The sequence below is a fragment of the Phocoena phocoena genome, chromosome 19 (assembly GCF_963924675.1).
Source record: "Phocoena phocoena chromosome 19, mPhoPho1.1, whole genome shotgun sequence".
In the NCBI taxonomy this organism is placed as follows: Eukaryota; Metazoa; Chordata; class Mammalia; order Artiodactyla; family Phocoenidae; genus Phocoena; species Phocoena phocoena.
The window spans coordinates 37,586,418-37,608,107 of record NC_089237.1 but is presented as its reverse complement, the minus strand read 5'-3'; the positions used below and the strand labels follow the sequence as shown (position 1 = coordinate 37,608,107).

Below are 21,690 nucleotides of genomic sequence, written 5' to 3'. Positions count from 1 at the left end.
TCCATCTTGCTCCTTCTGGTATCAGGGATGTGGGCTTTTTTTCAAGGTTACCCCTGTCATGGAGAGCAAAGTTCAAGGACAAGTTAAAGGAACACAGATCTCATTGTTCTTACAGAAATTAATTTGTTTTCCTTTAATAAGTTGCTTCCCAATTTGCTGCAAGCCTGTTGGTTAAATTTCCAGAGTTCAGAAGAAGTTGATTCTGACCATTTTTTCCACTTTTGTTGTTGTTGTTGTTATTGTTATTGTTGCTTCTATGGAGGGATGAATTTTCAGATGTCTTTCCTCCATCATTTTTACTGATTTTCTTGCAATACTTTTTAATATCTCTAAAGTCTCAATGGCCATAGCCTAATTAAATATTTTTCATGGGAGATGATTAAGGAAAAAATAAATAAACAGAGAAATAAATAAACAAATAAAAAGAGAAAATATAATTCTCATAGAGGCTTTCCCAGGTGGGTAGATTAAGGTTGAAAAGGTATTCCTATATTTAGTGGTCTCAAAATTAAGGTTAAAGTAACAGATGTTTTAAAACCACAACCCCCCCCTTTTTTTCATTCATGTTAAACACAGGCTTTAGAGTCAGAACTGAGTTCAAATTCCAGCTCTGCTTCTTTCTAGCTTGATTACTTAGGACAAGTTATGTAACTTCTCTGTGCCTCAGTTTCCTCATTTGTACAATGGGGTAATATATCTATCACATGAATAGACACTCAACATCATCAGCTATTACAGAATTGCAAAATGTGGCAAAAACCACAAGATGCAACTACACACCTACGAGAAAGGACAAATTTAAAAAAAAAAAACAAATATAAGGATCAGGTGAAGATGTGGAGCAACTGTAACTCTCATAGACTGCTAGTGGGAAAGCAAAATGGCACAGGCACTTTAGAAAACAGTTTAGCAGTTTCTTAAAATGTTAAATATGCACTTAGCATATGATGAAGCATTCCCACCCTTAGGTATTTTACCCCAAAGAAACGAAAACATATGCTCACACAAAACATATGTTCACACACACATGTGAGTGTTTTCAGAGGCTTTGTTCATAATAGCCAAAAAACTAGAAAACATTTCAAATGTCCATCAAACTATGAATGTGAAAACAAAATGTGAATCCACACAACTAGAATACTACTCAGCAATAAAAAGGAATGAACTACTGACACGTGCAACAAAACAGATGAATCTCCAAAGAGATTGGCTAACTGAAAGAAGCCAAAAACAAAAGGCTACATACCACGTGATTTCATTTGTAAGATATTCTGTAAAAGGCAACATTATATGGACAAAAATCAGATTCGTGGTTGCCAGGGGCTGGTAGTGGGAGGAGGATGGATTGAGTACAAAGAGACATGAGGGGTCTTTTGGGAGTGCAGAAGTTTTCTTCACCTAAAATGTGGTTGTGGCTATAGAACTATATGTTTGTCAAAACACATCACACTCTATATTTAAAAATAGTGAATTTTGTTAAATGAAAATTATACATAAATAAACCTGACATAAGAAAATAATAAAACAAACCTAAAAAAACTACTGAGTGAAAATAAATGTAAGAAAAATCAACTTACAGTTTTTCAAATTCAAGGGTCATCATGAGGATGCTTTCAATTGTTGTATGTGACACTTGTGTTGTCCCCATTCTATGAAGGAGAAGGCTTAACATGCATGGTACAAAACTGAAAGACAAAAATTCTAAACCTAAAAAGATACTTAACATGTGATTGCTTCAATTCTGGCTTCTTACTTGCCATAGATGATAATTCCAAAGAGCTCTTATTGAAGACATTTAAATTTGCATCTTGAAATTAATGATTTGGTGCTGAACAGTACAATAATTTTTTATTATTCTAACTTCTCTAACTTCTGCAATTTTCAATTGCATCTACCTCTTTTGATCACTCTTTAAAAAAAATAATGTACCCCTTATTCTTTCTTGCTTTCCGGGATAAATAATATTCCTACATGCATCTACATGTTCCATATCTATACGTGTTCTTCAACACTGTTCTCATTCTCTGCTGGCTGTCTTACCCATATATATTCTTTCTTAATCCTTTTCTTTGCCAATAACTCTTATTTTCAATAACCCAGTTAAAATCTAACTTATGACTTTTTAGCCAAAGTACTCAATCTTTGACTAAAGTAAAAAAGAGCAGAAATTATCTCATTAGTTATGAAACTGTTGCAATACTTACAAATATTTTAATGCTGGCAATTTAAAAAGATAAGAATCTTCAACTGTTGTCAAAGGATTATGATTGAGAATTCTGAAAAATAGGAATGGAATTAAAATTATCTGAATTTTCACTCACCTCCATGAAAGCTTATATTCATTTTTTTTGGTATGTAGCTTGAAGGTTACAAAATAAATCATTTTCTGTCTTTACCTATAAATCAGCCTTAGAATCTGCAAAACACTCTTTCATTGGAAACTACCAAGGTCTCTAGATGATAAAGTGGAGAAGAAAAACAAACACACAAACAAACAACAACAACAAAAACAGTGGCAAGCAAAGAAAAAATATGCCAAAGAACGTTTCAGGTTAAAAACCCTAGAAGTGAGTATGCTGGTAGGAAGCCCTTGCTCTGTAAAAAAGTACTATTTCTAGTGTCCTCCATAATTCAAGGTGTTTTTCTTTCTACAATTTTTTTTTTAAATTTCATGATTTAAACTACCCAGTTAAATACAAAAATAGGGCTAATTCCTTGGTTCTGGAACCAAAGAAGAAGAGGTAAGTCCAAGAGGAACTGGTGAAAGCCATACTCCTATCACATAGTCCCATGTGTATTCTTGTATCATAGCTTTTCTTACTGTGTATGTTATCACCTGTTCACTTGTCACTCTCCTAGATTGTCAGCAACTTGAGAGCAGGGACCACACTTTATTGTCATCATTATTCCTGTGCCTAACATAGTGCCTAATATTTACTAGGTATTTAATAAATGTTTGCTGAATAAATAAATAAAATTTTGTTTATATATCAATAAAATAAACAAATTAATTTTGGGAAACAAAATTTTATTCCAAAATGCTGGAGTAGATTTTCTTCTTAGTTCTTTCTTTCTATTTTTTTTGTTTGTTTGTTTCTTAGTTCTTTAAAACAAATACGGGGAAAAAACAAAAAAAAAATGGAAGAATATCTAACTTTAGGTTAATTCAAGAATTATTAGCATACTTTTGCAGAATATTATAAAGATAATTATCAAAACTAATATCTTTTGGGTTACCAGGCATCTGTGATCAGCATTTCACATTTATTCTTTACAGTAACCTTATGTGATAGATATATTACCCCATTGTAATAGACACATGAATAGACACTCTTTTGAAATGAAGTGTCTGTTCAAATCCATTTTTTAATTGGATACTTATATTGGGTTTCAAGAGTGCTTTCTATTAAAAGCAATGGAGAAAGTCCTTTCTCTCAGATATGTGTATAATAAATATCTTCTCCTGGGACTGTGACTTATTTTCATTGTATTAAAGTGTCTCTGAAGGCTAGAAGTTTTAAATTTTTGATGAACTCTAATTTAGCAATTTTTCTTTTTTCCTCATATTTATTTAATTTATTTATTTGGTTGTGCTGGGTCTTAGTTGCAGCAGATGGGCTCCTTAGTTGTGGCTCCTGAGTTTCTTAGTTGTGGCATGTGAACTCTTAGTTGTGGCATGCATATGGGATCTAGTTCCCTGACCAGGAATCGACCACGGGCCCCCTACTTTGGGAACTTGGAGTCTTAACCCCCAGGGCAGTCCCTTAGCAATTTTTCTTAGATGGTTTGTGCTTTTTTGTGTCTTATCTAAGAAATGTTTGTCTGAGACCCCATTATGTAACCCAAAACCACAAAGATTTTCTCCTATGTTTTCTTTCAGAAGTTATATCATTACATTTAGGTCTATGATTCATTTTGAGTTAATTTTCATACATGTTGTGAGGGAAGGGCCAAGTTTCTTTTTTTTCAGTTTAAAAAACTATTTCTGTAGGACCCTATTGTGACAGTTAATTACACAACTTACTGCACCTTAAATTGTGCCATCCCCCCTCCAATATGGCAAGCTAATAGAAACTTTCTGTTATGCCAAGGCTCGTTGAGGGCATTGCATGAGTTTAGTATGCGGAAATGCCCTGCGTTTAGCAGTCTGTTCCAACCATCTTTGTCAGGTCAGCTGACAAATGACTGTCTTCACCACGCCGTCACACACTGGTCACTGCTCTAGTCTCACCTCCCTCAGCCTCCCACAGCATCTGCCACAATTGCGATCCCTCTCTTGTCAGCTAGAGGTCCTCCTCTCTGGATATTAAAACTTATTTCCCTATGTAACTACAATACTGTTAACACACAATATTGAAGAAATTATATTCCTACACAATAATATTACCTAATAAGGAGTTGCTATTCAAATTTCCCCAATTGTCTCTCTCATATAATATCATTTCTTTTAACAGGTTTTTGAGGTATAATTGACAAACAATAATCTGTGTTCACACACACACACACATACACCCCATGAAGACTTCACCAAAATCAAAATGTCCATCACCTCAGAAAGTTTCTTAATGTCTTTTTGTAATTCTTCCTTCCCATCATTCCTTGCCCTTCCCAATGGCCATGCAACCATTGATCTGCTTTCTATTTGCCTTTTCTAGAATTTTGTGTAAATGGAATCATACAGTGTATTCTTTTTTCTAACTGGCTTCAAACTCAGTGTGAATATTTAAATCTTCAGCCATATTGTTGTATATATCAGTAATTCATTTCTGTTTATTGCTGAATAGTATTCCATTACATGGATGTACCACCATTTATCTATTCACCATTGATGGACATTTGAGTTGTTTCAGTCTTTGTCTATTACAGATCAAGTTCCTATGAATATTTGTGTACAAGTCTTTGTATGGATATATACTTCCATGTCTCTTGGGTAAATACCTGCAAGTAGAATGGCTGGATCATTGGTGAGTGTATGTTTAAGTTTTTAAAAAAATACCTATTTTCCATAGTGGTTTGATCATTTTACATCTCTACCAGCAGTGTATGAGAGTTGCATTTTCTTCACGTTGTGGCCAACACTAGTTATGCTCAGTATTTTTAATTTTAGATAGTTTAATAAGTGTGTAGTTGTATCTCACTGTAGCATTCCTAATGATTAATCATGTCAAACATTTTTTCATATGCTTATTTTCCATCTGTATATCTTTGAATCTTTTATCTATATTTTTCTGGAGTTTTGAGAGTCCTTTATATATTCTGGAAATTAGTCCTTTATCCAATATGTAAGTTGCTACATATTTTCTCCCATTCTGTGACTCATCTTTTCATTCTCTCAGGAATGTCTTTTGCAAGGCAGAAATTCCTAATTTTGATGGTGTCTAATTTGTCTATTTTTTTCGTTTATAGATTATGCTTTTGGTATTGTATCTACGAAATCTTGCCCTAGTCAAGGTCATAAAATTTTTCACCTCTTTGGTTCTAGAAGTTTTATACTTTTATGTTTTATAGTTTTATGTTTTACATTTAGATCTTTGAACCAATTTGAGTTCATTTCTGTATATGGTTTGGATGGAAATTCTTTTTTTTTTCTTTTTGCACCTAGATATTCAATTGTTCAAGCATCATTTGTTGAAAAGACTATCGTTTCTCCACTTAAATGCCTTTGAACCTGAAAATCAGTTGTCCACATCTTCTGAACTTTCTATTCTGTTCCTTTGATCTTTTTGTCTATCTTTACACTACTATCACAATGTCTTCAAAGTGTAGATTCATAAGCCTTGAAATCAGTTACTGTTAGTTCTTCAACTTTGTTCTTTTTCAAAGTTGTTTTAGTTATTCTAAATTTAATTTCCATATGAATTTTAGAATTAGCTTGTCAATTTCTATAGAAAAGCCTACTGGTATTTTGATCTATAAATCGATTTTGGGGAGAATTGATGTCTTAATAATATTGAGTCTTCTGAACCATGAATACATTATATCTCTCCATTTAATTAGGTCTTCCTTAATTTCCGCCAGCAATATTTTACAGTTTTCAGTGTGCAAGTCTTTTACATCTTTTGTCAGATTTATTCTACGTATTTTATATGTTTCATTATATTATAAGTAGTATTTTAAAACTTTGATCTCTGATTGTTTGTTGAGATAAATTAATCTTTTTGTATGTTGATCTTGTACGCTGCAAACTTGATAAACTCATTTATTAGTTCCAGTAGCAATTTTGTAGATTCTCTCAGGCTTTCTATATAATCATGTTATCAGCAAATAACGATAGTGTTACTTCTTCCTTTCCATTCTGAATATTTCTTTTATTTTTGTTGTCCTGTTGCACTGCCTAGAACCTACAGTGCACTGTCAAATAGAAGTAATGAGAGCACACATCCTTGCCTTTGTCCTGATCCTGGAGAGAAAGTACTTTGTCTCTCACTATTAAATATGATGTTAGGCTTTTTGTAGAAGTCATTTATCAGGTTGAGGAAGTCTGCTTCCATTCCTAGTCTACTGAGGGATGTTTTTTCTTTAATCAGGAATGGATGTTAGATTCTTTCATTCTTTTCCTGCATCAATTGCAATGATTATGTGATTTTTCTCTTCTTTTCTTTTCTTAATTTGTTTATTTATGTCTGGCTGCATTGGGTCTTCATTGCTGCATGCAGTCTTTCTCTAGTTGTGGAGAGCAGGGACTACTCTTCGTTCCAGTATGCAGGCTTAACATTGCGGTAGCTTCTCTAGTTGCAGAGCACAGGCTCTAGGTGCACGGGCTTCACTAGTTGTGGTACATGGGTTCAGTAGTTGTGGCTCACGGGCTCTAGAGTGCAGGCTCAGTAGTTGTGGTGCATGGGCTTAGTTGCTCAGTGGCATGTGGGATTTCCCGGACCAGGGCTCAAACCCATGTCCTCTGCACTGGCAGGTGGATTCTTAACCACTGCCCCACGAGAAATGTCCTGATTTTTCTTTTTTAGTGTACTAAGTTGGGTAAATAGATTTTCATATATTAAATGAACCTTTCATTCTTGAGATAAACTTCACTTGGTCATGCTGTATCATCTTTTTATATATTATTGGATTTGATACACTAAAATTTTGTGAAGAATTTTTGCCTGTTTGTTCATGAGAGATATTGGTCTATAGTTTTCTTGTAATGTCATTGTGTAATCTTTTTTTTTTTTTTTTTTTTTTTTTGCGGTATGCAAGCCTCTCACTGTTGTTGCCTCTCCCGTTGTGGAGCACAGGCTCCGGACACGCATGCTCAGCAGCCATGGCTCATGGGCCCAGCCGCTCCATGGCATGTGGGATCTTCCCAGACAGGGACACGAACTTGTGACCCCTGCATCGGCAGGCGACTCTCAACCACTGCACCACCAGGGAAGCCCCATTGTGTAGTCTTGGTATGGTGAATGTTTGCCTTATAAATAAGTTGGGAAGTATTCCCTTCTCTTCAACTTTCTGGTAGAGTTTCTGTAGAATTGGCATTATTTTATTCCTTAAATGTTTGGTAGAATTTATCAGTTAAGCAACCTGGACTTAAAGCTTTCTTTGTTGGAAGGTTTTAAACTGCACATCCAATTTCTTTATTATCTTTATTCTTGAATAAACTTTAGTAGAGCATGTCTTTCAAGGAATTTGTCCATTTCATCTTGAATTTATTGTTATAAAGTATTCTATAATATTCTCTTATTATCCTTTTAATATCTATAGTACTTTTCTATTTTGCAGTTTATTTATTTCTACTTTGATCTTTATTGTGTTCTTTCTTCTCTTACTCAGTGATTAATTTGCTTTCATTTTTCCAGTTTAATGTGGCAGTTGAGGAAGTTGAGTACAGCATTAGCAATAGCCCACATGTTGGCATATTATGTTTTCAGTTTCAGTGAGTTCAAAATAGTTTCTGATTTCCCTTTTGATTTCTTTTTTGACTGTAAAGTTACTGAGAAGTTTGTTGTTTAGTTTCCAAATATTTGGAGCTTTTTCAGATTTCTTAATTTCTAATTTAATTCCATTGTGGTCAGAGACATATATTGATTGTCTAAAATCCTTTAAAAATTTTTTTTAAGTATTTCTTTTTAATTTATTTGTTTGCTGCTTTGGGTCGTTTTTGCTTTCCCTGGGCTTTCTCTCATTGCAGCAATCAGGGGCTACTCTTCACTGCAGTGAACCGGCTTCTCATTGGATGGCTTATATTGTTGCAGAGCACAAGCTCTAGGTGCGTGGGCTTCAGTAGCTGTGGCACACAAGCTCTAGAGTGCAGGCTCAGTAGTTGTGGCATACAGGCTTAGTTGCTGTGCAGCATGTGGGATCTTCCCAGACCAGGGATTGAACCCATGTCCCTGCATTGGCAGGCAGATTCTTAACCACTGAACCATCTGGGAAGTCCCAATTCCAGTATTCTTAATCTTTTGTTTAGATCCATATTCTAAACTGGTGTCATTTTCCTTCTGCTTAAAAATTCTTATTTTAATATTTCCTACAGTGAAAGTCTACTAGCAATGAATTATTTCAGCTTTTGTATGTCTGAGACAGTCTGTATTTTACTTTTGTTTTGACAGATCTGGGTGTAGAATTCTAGTTTGATAGAACTCAATTCACTACTTTAAAGATGTTATTACACTGAGTTCTCATTTACATTGTTTCCAACAAGAATTCTGCTGTCATTGTTATCTTTATTCCTCTGTTTGTAGTGTATAGTTTTTTTCCTCTGGCTGCTTTTAAATTTTTCTCTTTATTGCTGGTTTTGAGCAATTTGACTATTTTTGTGCCTTGGTGTTGTTTTCTCCATGTTTCTTATGCTTAAAGTTCATTTATCTTCTTGACATTGTGGTTTTATAGTGTTTACCAATTTGGAAAAATTTGGGGTATTATTTCTTCAAATTTTTGTATTTCTCCTCTCCTTCATGGACTCTAAGTACACATGTATTAGGCCACTTGAAGTTGTTGCACAACTCACTGATGCTATATTCATTTTTGTTGTTGTTTTGTTTTGTTACTCTTTTTGTTTCATTTTGGATAGTTTCTATTACTATGCCTTAATGTTCACTGACTCTTTCTTCTGCAGTGTCTAATCTGTCATTAACCTCGTTCAATGTCTTTTTCATTTAGACATTGTTTTTAATCTCTAGAAACTCAATTTGTATCTGTTTTATATTTTCCATGCCTGCACTTAACATTTTCAGTGTTTAGTCTGGGTTTTTTGACATATGAAATACAGTTATAATAACTTTTAATCATGTAAAATAACTTTTTAAATGTTCTTTTCTGCCAATTCTAACATCTGTATAGACTATGGGTTAGTTTTGATTGGTTGCCTTTTCTCCTCAGTATGGGTCATATTTTCCTACTTCTTTGCATGCTTGGAAATTTTTCATATGATCCCAGGTATTGTGAGTTTTAGTTTATTGTGTGTTATATATATTTATATTCTTGTAAAATGCTTGGGCTTTGTTTTGGGTGAAATTAAGTTACTCAAAACAATTTTATTCTTTTAGGTCTAGCTTTTAAGATTTGTTGGGTAGGAGTCCAAGTAGCCTTTAGTCTGGAGCTCATTATTTGCAACTACTGAGGCAGATCCTTTCTGAGTATCATGAGGTTTTCCAGTCTGACTTGTAGGAACAGGTACTATTCCTACAACCCTGTGTGATATCCAGTTATTCTTATTATTAATCCTTTCATGTGGTTCTTTTCCTGGCATCAAGTAATTCCTCACACAAATATACTGACCAATATTTTGTTGAATTCTCAAGAGATCCCTCTGCATATCTCCAGAGTTCTTTGTCTGTGCACTTCTTTTCTCTCTGATACTCTGCTTTGTGAACTCTAGTTATCCTGGTTTCCCAGACACTCAGCTCCATTTCCTCAGTCAGGGACTCCACCAGTCTCTGCCTGTACTTCTCTTCCCTGTACCATGACCTGGAAATTCTCTCAGAGAGGTAAGTTAGGGCAATTATAGGGATCACTTCATTTATTTCCCATCTCCTGGGGATCACTAAACTTTATTGCCTGAGGTGCAGTTTCTTGAAAACTGTTGTTTCATATGTTCTGCCTGATTTTTTCATTGTTTTAGGTGGGAGGTTAAATTGGTCCTTGTTACTTCATCTTGGCCAGAATCCAATAATATTCTTTCAGTCTGTTTTGTTTTGATACAGGGTCCAATTAAAGATTAGGCATTACATGTCACGTCTTTGCTTCCTTTAATGTAGAATATCTCCTTACTATTTTTTTTTTTGGTCTTTTATGACATTGGCATTTTTGAAGAGTCTTAGCAAGTTGTCTTGTAAATTGCCCCACAATCTGGATTTGTCTGTTTCCTGATTAGATTGAAAGTAAACATTTTGGGGAAGAATACTATATAGGTGATGTATTCTTCATATTTCATCATATCAGGTGTCCAAGTGCTAAGTTTGATCACCTGATTAAGGTGGTATCTTCCATATCTCTCCATTGTAAAGTTATTTTTCCCCTTGGTAATTGATAAATAATATGTGGGGTGATACTTTGGGATCAGTGAAGATCCTACTTTCAAACACCTCTTCACCCTACTGTGCATCAATGATAATCCTTGTCTAAATTGATTATTACATTCATACTTGCAAAATGACACTTTCCCAATTCTATAATTCCTTTTACATTTATTAGCTGACATTATTCTATAAAGAAGAGCTCCCCCACTTTTCATTTTGAGTATCATTATGAACGTATGTACCTTTTAAAAAATTAATGATGTTATACCTTATTATAATGTGATAATATTATTCTTTGGAATGTTCCTTTTGTCCAGATTTGGCCAATGCAATCTCTGTTATGTTTAACCACACGATGCTTTTTTACTACTAGAATAATTTCTAATATATTACTACTCACAAATAGGAACTGAGAAACGGACTCCAGAAGGTACGGTCTTATTCAGACTCTTCTTAGAAGTCTGCCTTCCTCCTGTGTACTCTTAACCCAAAGTGAGACTTTCGGGTTGGAAGGATATACATCTGAATTAAACTACAGATCAATGTCACCAAATTCTAATCTCTATTCCCTTTTTTCTAGGCATACTGTACATTCTGCAATCCTAATTCTTCTGTTGGGCACCTCTCTCCTCCTCTATATTTATTTACAACAGTCAAGAGTAGCAATTGGCCAACTGGCCCCTATCCAGTTCTCCAGTCCATATGCCCCAAGAACTCCTTTTTACACTGGTCTGTGGTGGCCTTGTACTACCTCTTCTACCTACTCAAGTAACTCTTTTACCACGAATTTAATTACCTGTGTTTCCATTTATAGGATCTTACTTAACCGTATGGCCTGCTGCCTCTGCCAATTTAAAAATACTATTGAGGTTTTCTGTAAGACAGTCAAGTTGTGTTGTGAGAATGAATGCCTAACAGACGTCACACATTGTGGTGAGTCTCCATTGCAGGATAATAAATTATTAATTTAATTCTTTAATTTTTAATCAATGATGATAAATTTTAAAATTAATGATGTAATTGCATTATTTTAATTCATTCATTCCGAGTTCCAGTTCCCTATGTTTCTAAGAACTACCACCTTGCTAAAAATCAGATTCTTGGTTACATTATTAAGCTAATAATAGCTCAGTTACATTGTTAGCTTAATAATGTAACTGATCCGCATACATAAAGGAACAAGAGAAAGGAATGGAAGGGGGAAGGGAATTAACATTAATGGTCACATATCCTATGCTGTGCTCTCTGCAAATGAGAACTTATTCATATAGCGCATAACAGTTTGTAAACTGACTTTATATACATTAGGTCTCAAGTACCCTTTGTCTTATAGGACAGGTATAAATATATTTTTGTTCATTTTGTTTGTTTCTGCAATTTTATAAAGAGTACAAGTGATGCTGTTTTATGTCCTATTTGGAGCCTGAGAGTTTCTGGTTCCATAACCAGAAGCTGCTACCTAGCCCTCCTAATGGATGGGAGATATAGTTTATTCTTAGACTGTCAACCTCTGAACTTGCTCTGAATCTTAAGCTTTTCTATCCAGAAAACACTCAGGGGCTTTCAACTCTTTTTCTATATATTAGATTTATTGGCACTAACTTGATAACTTCCAAAATGTGCTTTCATGCCCACGTAGCTTGAATACAAGTCTCTTTCAGTGATCTAGAGCACATCATAAATAATAACACTTTGCTACTTTTATAAAGAAAATATTGCTGATTTTTCAACACAATTTTTTTTTTTTGTCCATGCCACACAGTTTGTGGGATCTTAGTTCCCCAACCAGGGATTGAATCCTGGCCACAGCAGGGAAAGTGCCTGGTCCTAACCACTAGACCACCAGGGAACTCCCCCAAACAATTTTTTTACTAATTATATTACTCCCTTCTCCCCCAGAAGTGGACAGAAAGGGCAGTTTTAATCTCCTTTTAAAGGTGAGGTAAAACAGGATCAGAGGTGTTGAGTGCCATGACACTAGTGCCCCGATCTCCTGTCCCCATTTTGCGGCTTTCGGCAAGCCCATGCGTCCCCTTTCTTATGACACTTACCTCCCCCTTTGACCCTCACCAAAAATATTTTTAATCGTTTTGGAAGAGAAGCTCAGCTACACAATGGTACACCTTACCTTCACACAGTCAGAAGATTTGGATGGTTCCCCAAGTAAAGCTGGAAATATTAGAAGTAAAATGAAATGAAAGCAAAGTAGCCATCTGACAGAAGTTGCTTTTTCCCTTCTGCGTTTTAGGACCTCAAGTATTATTCCATTGATTTGGTGAACATTCCACATTGGCATACAATCTGGCAATTCTCTTACCTTATACCCGAGATCGCTGCCCAAATTTTTGCAAAGAACCACGGTGGACATAGTGTTTTTTTCTGTATAGAGCCTTCTGTTATGGGGGCTGTGATATATGGAAGCAGGGACTGAGAAAAGGACTCGGTGAGGGGGGTGGAGAAGGACATGCCTAGATGACGACCTGTTAGCGGCGGTTGTTGTCGTGGTCATCTGTGATAGCAGCAAGAACACAAGCACACTGAAGAGGTGGAGAGAGGAAGCCTCACACTCCTCTGCCTCTGAGGCAGGACAGGATGGGGTATATGAATGTGAGGAGTCACAGTAGATCTGCAGAGAGTCCAGCTGAGTAGGGGAATATTTGTCTTCCAGCTTTGGCTATTCTTGAATACTGGCCCTTGGGAACCAGTGGAGTAATCCTGAATATAGTTACTATATTTCAAGCTACAGAATTTTCTGATAGCCCCTTTTTCAAGAGATATCTTTTTCACATTTTGTTGTTGCCAGTGATAGGATTAAGTATGGGTTTCTTTTTCTCCTAAGTGGCACTCAAACGTTGAGTGATTCCTAATTTATTTGGCTGTGGACTGACAAAAAGCTGTCCCATCAGTCTTCAATGATCAAAAACAGTCTCTTCTTTTTTGATAGATGAAGAAACATCTATAGGGAATGCAGAAGAATCGTTGATGAAGGTGTTACAAGCCCGGAAGAAGAACAATAGCACCGAGCTGACTATTGAGTCAGAGATGGCATCCTCAGATAAAAGTGCTGTCAGCTTGTCAGGCTTCATGAATGAGCAGCTGGCCTTTAATAATAAAAGTGATATTATCAGTGCACTAAATTACATACTGCTCTATATCCCAAAGGGAAATCTAGGAGATGTGGAATCAGCATTATTACCATTCATTCAACTTCTTTTTTCAAATACACAAGATGGAGATATGTCGCTGGGTCTTTTGAAAAACAATACAAGGAGCCCTACTGTTAAACCTGTACCCAACAATTCAACTAATAAAAATAAATTGAGGAAACTGCATTTTCTGGAAAATTTGTTAGATGCAGAAACTCAAGAAAAATTGATGAGGTTAAAAAGGAAGAGAAAGCTGCCATGTGTATGCGTTGCAACCTTTTAAGTGCCATGTTTAAATGTTACATCTTTCAAAGGAAATTGGAAACTGCCCAACCACAGAAAGACAGCCTAGCAGAAATTGAGAGTACAGAGGAAAAGCTGCTGAGAGTGAACAGGGTCCTCAAAGGCCCAAAGGGTATACAGAAAATGCACCTCAAAGTAGTGGGAGATGAGAGCGTCAGGGGGAAACAGAATGCCCAGGCATCTGTGGCGAACACTGCCAAAGAAAGAATGCTCAGGAGGCCATCCCCAAGAAAGCTGAAACAGCTTCTCATGGTGCAGAGGCCTAGGAAGCTGGTGGGAAAGTCCTCCAATGCAGAGCCTTCATTCATAAAGGAACACAAGGCAGCAGGCTCCTCTTCCCTGAAACAGTACTTCAAGGGCAGGCCTTCTGCCTCCATCCCTCCAAAATCCCCATCTGAGGATAAAAGCAAATCAAAAGACTTATCCAACACTATTTTTGTTTTAGAAGCTGCAAAGGCTAGAGTTAGAAATATTAAGGCTCCTGAACTAATCTCACATTCTGGGTAAAAAATACATCTTCCATAAAACTCAGTCTCATCGGGTCCACAGAAAACCCAAAGTCAAAAGGAGTCGAAAGTTCAGAAAGAAAAGTTCACTCGATAGAATGATACTTGCAAGCCCTCTGTTCTCTGTAGTGAGGAGTCTCATAAATTCCCCTACAGGAGAGGCTGTTTCACCTTCAAGAGAAGTGACTTCTCAGGAAAATCCTTTTCCAGAATTATTTTCTCTTTCAGACCCTTCTACAGAAAACACTACTTCAGAAAACAATACTGCACACAATGTTTCTGAAGAAATTATTTCTACAGGAAACTCTACTCTGTCAGGAGTAATTGGTCCTGGAAACACTACCCATAGGAACGTCTCCACTGCACATTCTACTGTTGCTGCAGACAACAGTATGCCAACTGTTCAACACACCAACAAAACACAATGGGAGTACCACAACACGGGCACTGAATTATCCTCTAAGCTCACAGGCTTCACTTTCCCAGAGCTCACATCCCTGGGTGATCAAGTTGAAACTCAGCTAAACTAGCAGCTATGGTCCCTCATCCCTAACAATGACATGTGAAGGCTCATTTCTTATGTTATCCAGACTTTGAAAATGGACTGCTTGGAGACCCACGTGCAGCTGGCCTGTGCCAACCTCATCTCTAGAACAGGCCTCCTGATGAAGCTTCTCAGCAAGCAGTAAGAAGTAAAGATGTCCAAAGCGAAATGGGATATGGACCAGTGGAAAACTGACAACTATATCAGTGAGAGCACAGAAGCCCAGAGTGAGCAGAAAGAACAGGAGTCAAGTGATGTGAGGATAACCCCTGAAACATGGGACCTGGACTTTTACTCAGTTTAGGACATGCCATTAACGTGCCCAAGCAGGAATACCATGGGCTCCTAGACTGTATCTTATCTTCAGCCATGAAACTGGCTAAGACAGCGATCTCCCACTTTGCTCATTTAGAGAGTGTGCCACTATTCCTAGGGTGGACGAGAAAAGGACATAACACAAGATAAATAAATTGTAGATAAATAAATTGTAGAAGAAAATGCTAATGATAAGATTAATAACATTAAATTTGGCTTGTTCTTATGGAAGCTACTCACGTGAAAGGATTGGGTTTTATAGTAGTTTAAGAATAGTTAGCTATTGTTTAGAATAGGTTTAAGAATAGTTAGCTTTCATCCCTTCTATCTCCTTGTTTTAAAAAAAAATGTTATTTATTTTCTTAGCTCACAAGAGAAGTTCCAGGATATGGTTATAACAACAAATTCATCTTGACAATATCTATAACTGTAGTAGTGACGGTTTTGGTTACAATTCTCTGTCTCATTGAGGTAATGACAATAATTGAGATTCAGAACCCACAACCTGAGAATCAAAGCCACCCTTCCACCTACTACTGCTTGATTCTTCTTTTTAGTCATGAGGACTGAGATACACTTTGCTCCTTTACTGAAAAGTATATTCCCAGGATTTTTTTATTTGTTTGTTTTTGGCTGCGTTGGGTCCCTATTGCAGGGCATGGGCTTCTCATTGACGTGGCTTCTCTTGTTGTGGAGCACGGACTCTAGGCATGTGGGCTCAGGAGTCGTGGCACATGGACTTAGTTGCTCTGCAGCATGTAGGACCTTCCCAGACCAGGGATCGAACCTGTGTCCCCTGCACTGGCAGGCGGATTCTTAACTGCTGTGCCACCAGGGAAGTCCCCACAGGGTTTCTAAAGGAACTCCACTCCCAGGAGATCTCTATGGGATTGGATCCGTGATAACAAGCCATTGGACTATTTTGACAAGTTAAGTTTATAAGAAGGCCAGAGTTGACACGATAGTAAAATTTCTTCAACTCAAAAAACTATGCTGATTTGATGTACTCGTCAGTCACTCTCATTCTGCATTGCTTTCTTTCCTTGTTGGCTGAAGTGATGAGAGATATAGGGTCTCCATACTCATGGAACTATCAGTCACCCTGGGAGGGCTAAAAGGACATGCCTAAAAGATAAAAGTGTGATCTCATCAATTCCTTAGGTTTACTTAGCAGCTTTCTTCTCCAGTGTATTAGCAATTGTGTAGATAGGCTCCATTAAAACACTGCAAGTAAAATCCTATAGCAGGCTACCCTAAAGTATGTCATATTTATAGTAGCCTATTCCTGGAGCTAGCCTGTTTACCTTTTGTTCAGTTACATAATGGTTCATTACTTTTCCCAACAGACAGTTGTTAATATTAAAAGAGTGATTTTAATAAGCTGACAATCTACATTCTACCCTACCAAGCCAACCTACTTTATTTACCTTTTCTCTTGTAATGGCAGCGCTCCATTCCAGCCAAAGCAGCTTCTCACTATACGCTCGTTATACCATACCCATTCCTACTTTTGTCTGTGCCTTTGCCCATCTAAAATTCCTTTATTTTGCTTTGCCTGTGGAAGTCCTATGAATCTCTCAAAAGTCAACTCAATTTCAGAAATGTTTCTTCGTAAAGCCTTCCCTGAATACTCCAGCCCTCCTGATCCTAGTCCTGTGAGGTTTGTCACCATTTCTTAAGGGCCATAGCAAAGCAGTCCCCTCCCCTCAAAACTCACAAAAGTGGTAAGCAGTTTTTTAAAAGGCAGCCCCCCAAGGGAGAAACACCAAGGTTAGCACATCATGGAGTTGAGAAGAGATGTGTAAGGACCAATGGCTTCCTGGCCTAGCAGACTTGAATAAAACCTGACATGATGCACTAACTTCTAAAGAGAAATGTGTCTATCTGCAGGAGGGTTGGCCAGTAGTGAAAGCATAGAAAAGGTGAGGAGAGACCAACATGGGCAGTGCCCATCCTCACATTGCCTGAGAGTAGAGATGGCACCTTAGACAGCATAACTGAAGAGTCAGGCCCACTAGCCAGGCCGTACCTGTTGAGGAGATGGACGGATCCAGCTACCTCAGGCTTTCCCATTAAATTCTGGATTCAGCTGATTCCTTTTCTAATTCTGTTCTCACCAAGTAGCCTTCAATTGTTTGATTGTGCTTTAGTGTGCCACGGAGGCCTGTCCCACAGAAGGTAAGTCTCTCTTTGTGTAGACATGGATGCCCTGTGTGTAGAACAGATGTATTTCTCATTGTCAAGTAATAATTTGGCATTCTGATTTTTGATCAATCCTGTGATATTGATAAAGTGAGACTGCCACAACAGGAAGATGTAAGTTCTCTCTTGGTGAGGAAGAGTATGATTTCTGAGCCTAGGAGGCTGGGGACTAGCATGGGATCAGCTTGCTAGTCATTGGCCATTGCCCAGACTGTACCCTCTACATCTCCAGGTGGCATATGGCCTTTTGCTTTTTTAGAATTTCTGGAAAGTCCCATTTTTATTGTTTTTAACTTCTATGTAGTTTAACCTTGCATTTGTTTTGTTTTGTTTTGTTTTGTTTGGCATGCGGGATCTTAGTTCCCCAAGTAAGGATTGAACCTGTACCCTAGACAGTGAAAGTGAGGAGTCCTAACCATTATTTCCTCTCCCCACTTATATGATAAGCTTTTTGAGGACTGGGGCATGCAGTGTTCTTCCTATGGTAGACAATAATGGTGTTCAATAGAAGAGAGATGAGGCGTTATGTCAATTCCACAGTGAGGAATAATGCAACCAAATATTTATTTGAAGAAGCATAGAGTCCAGCAATAGACCCATGTTTTCTTAAGACTTTTGAAATGTCATGTTTTAATGTTCCGGTCAGTGGAAGAAAATAATTAATGGTGATAGAATAGCTGCCTAACTATTTGGGGGATAAATAATAGCAGTTCCCCATTTTTTGTCTTAAATAAACATATTTTGATACATGTGAAAAAAGACCACATAAAGGTATTAGAAGAAAATAAAAGCAATATTTTTATAATCTTATGGTGGGAAAGAGCCCTCAGAGCCTGATACCACAAGCAGAGCCTTTGATATATTCCACCATCTTGTCTGTGACACCAGCTTAGCACTGATTCACGCCAAGAGTAAGAGGAAGAGTTTTCCAAATATTGTCTGATTTAATGCCCACAGTCTTGTAAGGATGATATTACTATCCCTCCTTCATAGATGAAGGAGATCAATGTAAGGCCCCAGTGGCCAAACCAAAAGCAGAAGTCAGTTTCACCCGACTGCAAAGCTTGTGCTCCCTACTCCACTCTTTTGTCTTGTCTCCTTAGAGACAAAAACGCTGGAACGATACAAAACACTGAAATTCAATGAAAGCCAGTATTTCTTTACTATAAAGAGTTTTTTGTTTATTTGGGGGTGGCGGTGTGTGGCCATGCTGTGCAGCTTGTGGGATCTTAGTTCCCTGACCAGGGATTGAACCTCGGGCCACAACAGTGAATGAGCCCAGCCCTAAACACTCCAGGGAACTCCCAAGAGTTTTATAAGGCAACAACAGAAGAGAAACAGTCCAGGGGAAAAGGGGACAAGGACTGTGAAGAGTAGGAGGTGTGTTGACAGTCTGCCACCATATCTGCCCGTCCTCTCTTCATGGCTCATGTGGGATAGGTTTTGTTAGCCAGGCCTTTGTCACCTCATGATGTAAAAATAATCTCTAATATTTTCTTCAAGTACTTTTATAATCTGTCTAGAATTTGTTGTATTTGTTTTTTAGTGTGGTTGAGGTAGGGGATCTAAACTTTTCCCCCTACATGAAGGTCTAATTGTTCTCAAATCTTTCACTTAATGGTTTATTCTTTCTTCCCTGGTCTAATATACTATCTTCATCTGGACTCTATTCTGTGATCCAGTTTTCTTGTCCTGTACCACTACCAATATCACACTGCTTAATTCCAGTTGCTCTATAACATATTTTATATCTGGTAGGGCAAGGTCCTACTCTTTGACCTTATTTTTTATACATTTCAAAACTATTCTTACATATATTGTCTACCAAATGTCAGCTGGCCAGGTCTTATATAAAAATTATTTTGGATATAAATGGATTGCATTGAATTTGTAGGTTAATTTGAGAATTGACCTCTTGACAACATTCTAGGAGGATGGTATCTCATGCCATGTAAATACTTCTACTTAATGTCCTTCAGAAAAGTTTTAATATTTTCATCACATAGGTCTTACAAATTTTTGGTTAAGTTTATTCCCAGGTACTTTATGCATTTTTATTGATATAGTAAATGGGGTGTTTCATCTGTTGTTTAGTTAGTTATTTGTGTTATATGGGAAAGCTATTGAGGCTTATATGTTGATCTCTTGATTTTGTATGGAGCCATCTTTCTCATGTTACTTACAATAAATTTTCGGTTGATTCTTTTGGTCTTTTTAGGTCTCTCATTTCATATGCAAATATGTTTGTCTCATCCTTTCCAATACTTCCTTTTTCTTATCGTACTGATTAAGACCTCCTCCACAATGATCAATAGTAGCAGCAATGATGGGCATCCTACTCTTGTTCTTGATTTTAAAACAATGCTTAGGTTTCTGCTAGATACTTTTATTTTCTTTTCCTACTTCTAAGAGATTTTATTAGGAATTATCTGTTGGACGTTATCTAAAACAGTCAGTAAAATATATCGCCAGCTGCATGCAAGACCCTAAGTTAGGTACTGTGGAAGAGTCAAAGGATTATTAAACAGGGTAGAATTCCTTTCCTTAAGAAAGTCATCATCTCACTGGGTAGATAAGATTTAAAGGAAAAAGGAATGAATAAGTATTTGGAAATAGTTGTAATAGATGATCATGATCATGTTTTCTTTCAAAACAGATTTATTCTCATAGAATTGCAAAAGAGGAAGATAAAAAAAAGAATCAGAAGTTAAATATCGGTCTTTTAAAGCAGAATTTTACAACTAGAGGAGAACTTAGAACTCATCTATTTCAATTTTCTCACCAAATGCAGGAAGAATGTTTAATTACCCTAATGTTTTACCCTAATTTATTTATCAGCAGAATTAGCTTCCCAGCCCAAGCTGAGTTAGAACAGGACTGGCACAGATACATCTGCTTTCACTAGTGCTTTAAGGAAAGAGGGTGGACGGGGAGAGGTTTTGGTTGTACCTGTTCCTGCTGGCCTGATGCCTGGTTCTTAGGCATCAGGCCAGGCCAGAGGCCTTCTAGGAGGCTCTGGGGTAGGGATGGCCACATGGTTAGGGATTTAGGGGCTGGCCTCACTCAAAGCTGATGAAAGTTAGAACACGTGAGGCCCTTCTGTAAAGTGGCAAGAAAACTTCCCTTCTCATCCTACTGTTTTCAGGCCCCTACTCTCTATTCCCTTTATCCAAAGCTCACAGAATTTTAACTGGGAGAAACTTTAGACAGTAATTTGTCTCTTCCTTTAAGAATAAGGAACTGGAGAAAGAGAAAGGGAAAATATCTTGCCCCATGTTCATACTGCTAGTGATTATCAAAAAGAAGATGGTTCCTTTCCACTGAGGACTTCTCTACTGATCACACTGTGCTTGGGCTGTGAGCTATGTTTTATGTCACAATTCAGTAGACACATACTATATGGATATAAGTAGTTTCTGAAACAAACTCATTGTGCACTCTGATTTTTTTCTATTCTATTTGTATTCATAAAGAGTATTTTGTGTTACCCTGCTGGTCATGGCCTTTAAACTGATTCCACAATTCACTGACACCTCAGTGACAGCCTGCAGTATGAAAGTCAGAGAGCTATAGATAACTTTGCTCATTGGGTTCAGGTGTTTACTTGGTGTGATTCAACTTATAGGATAGAGCAGCCAGGAAAACAAAAACACCTTCTCCCCACACCCACACCCCCAGCAAATGCTGCATGTGCGACTAATTCCGAAGCGGACTGGTGTGAAATGCATCTAGATAGTAACGTGTTTCTGCCCAGCGCCATTGTGCAGTGTTTTCACTACCCAGTCCTCCTGCTGGGTAGTGAGGTGCTCTCCAGAGGCACCTCAGGATGTTGTAGTTCAATATCTCCATTCCAGCAGGAGGTGACAGTTCCAACTCCAAGTAAGGATCAAGGTCAGCATTCAACATCATCCAATATCACAGTTCATCATGTGGACCTAGAGCAAACCACAACTACAGAACCCACTATCGAGGCTGAACATTCTACATCTCTATAGCAGACTACAGCTCTCCCTCCAAAACACCCTGAGGTGACACTTGCACAACCAAACCTGACTCAAGTCACAGTTCCACCTGTGGACCTGGGAGTAACATATCTCAGCAAACAAGGCCATCTGAGACAGTTCTTTTTCCTTCAACTCAGTATTCAGTATCCACAGGACTTCCTGGTTTAAAATATACCCCAGAAAAAAAGCAGCCAGAACAGCATGCCACCACAAACA

General features: G+C 37.4%; 1 protein-coding gene across 1 annotated transcript in view; it reads left to right on the top strand.

The window, feature by feature from the left end:
• Positions 1-21,465, top strand: part of LOC136139100 (leucine-rich repeat-containing protein 37A3-like) — a 73,188-nt gene extending 51,723 nt beyond the window's left edge. The window contains 7 exon segments of the mRNA XM_065898011.1: positions 11,035-11,387; positions 13,399-13,834; positions 13,915-14,404; positions 14,406-15,209; positions 15,635-15,739; positions 17,358-17,446; positions 21,096-21,465. Coding sequence (XP_065754083.1) covers positions 11,035-11,387; positions 13,399-13,834; positions 13,915-14,404; positions 14,406-15,209; positions 15,635-15,739; positions 17,358-17,446; positions 21,096-21,465 — 2,647 coding nt within the window.
• Positions 21,466-21,690: the final 225 nt, after the last annotated feature.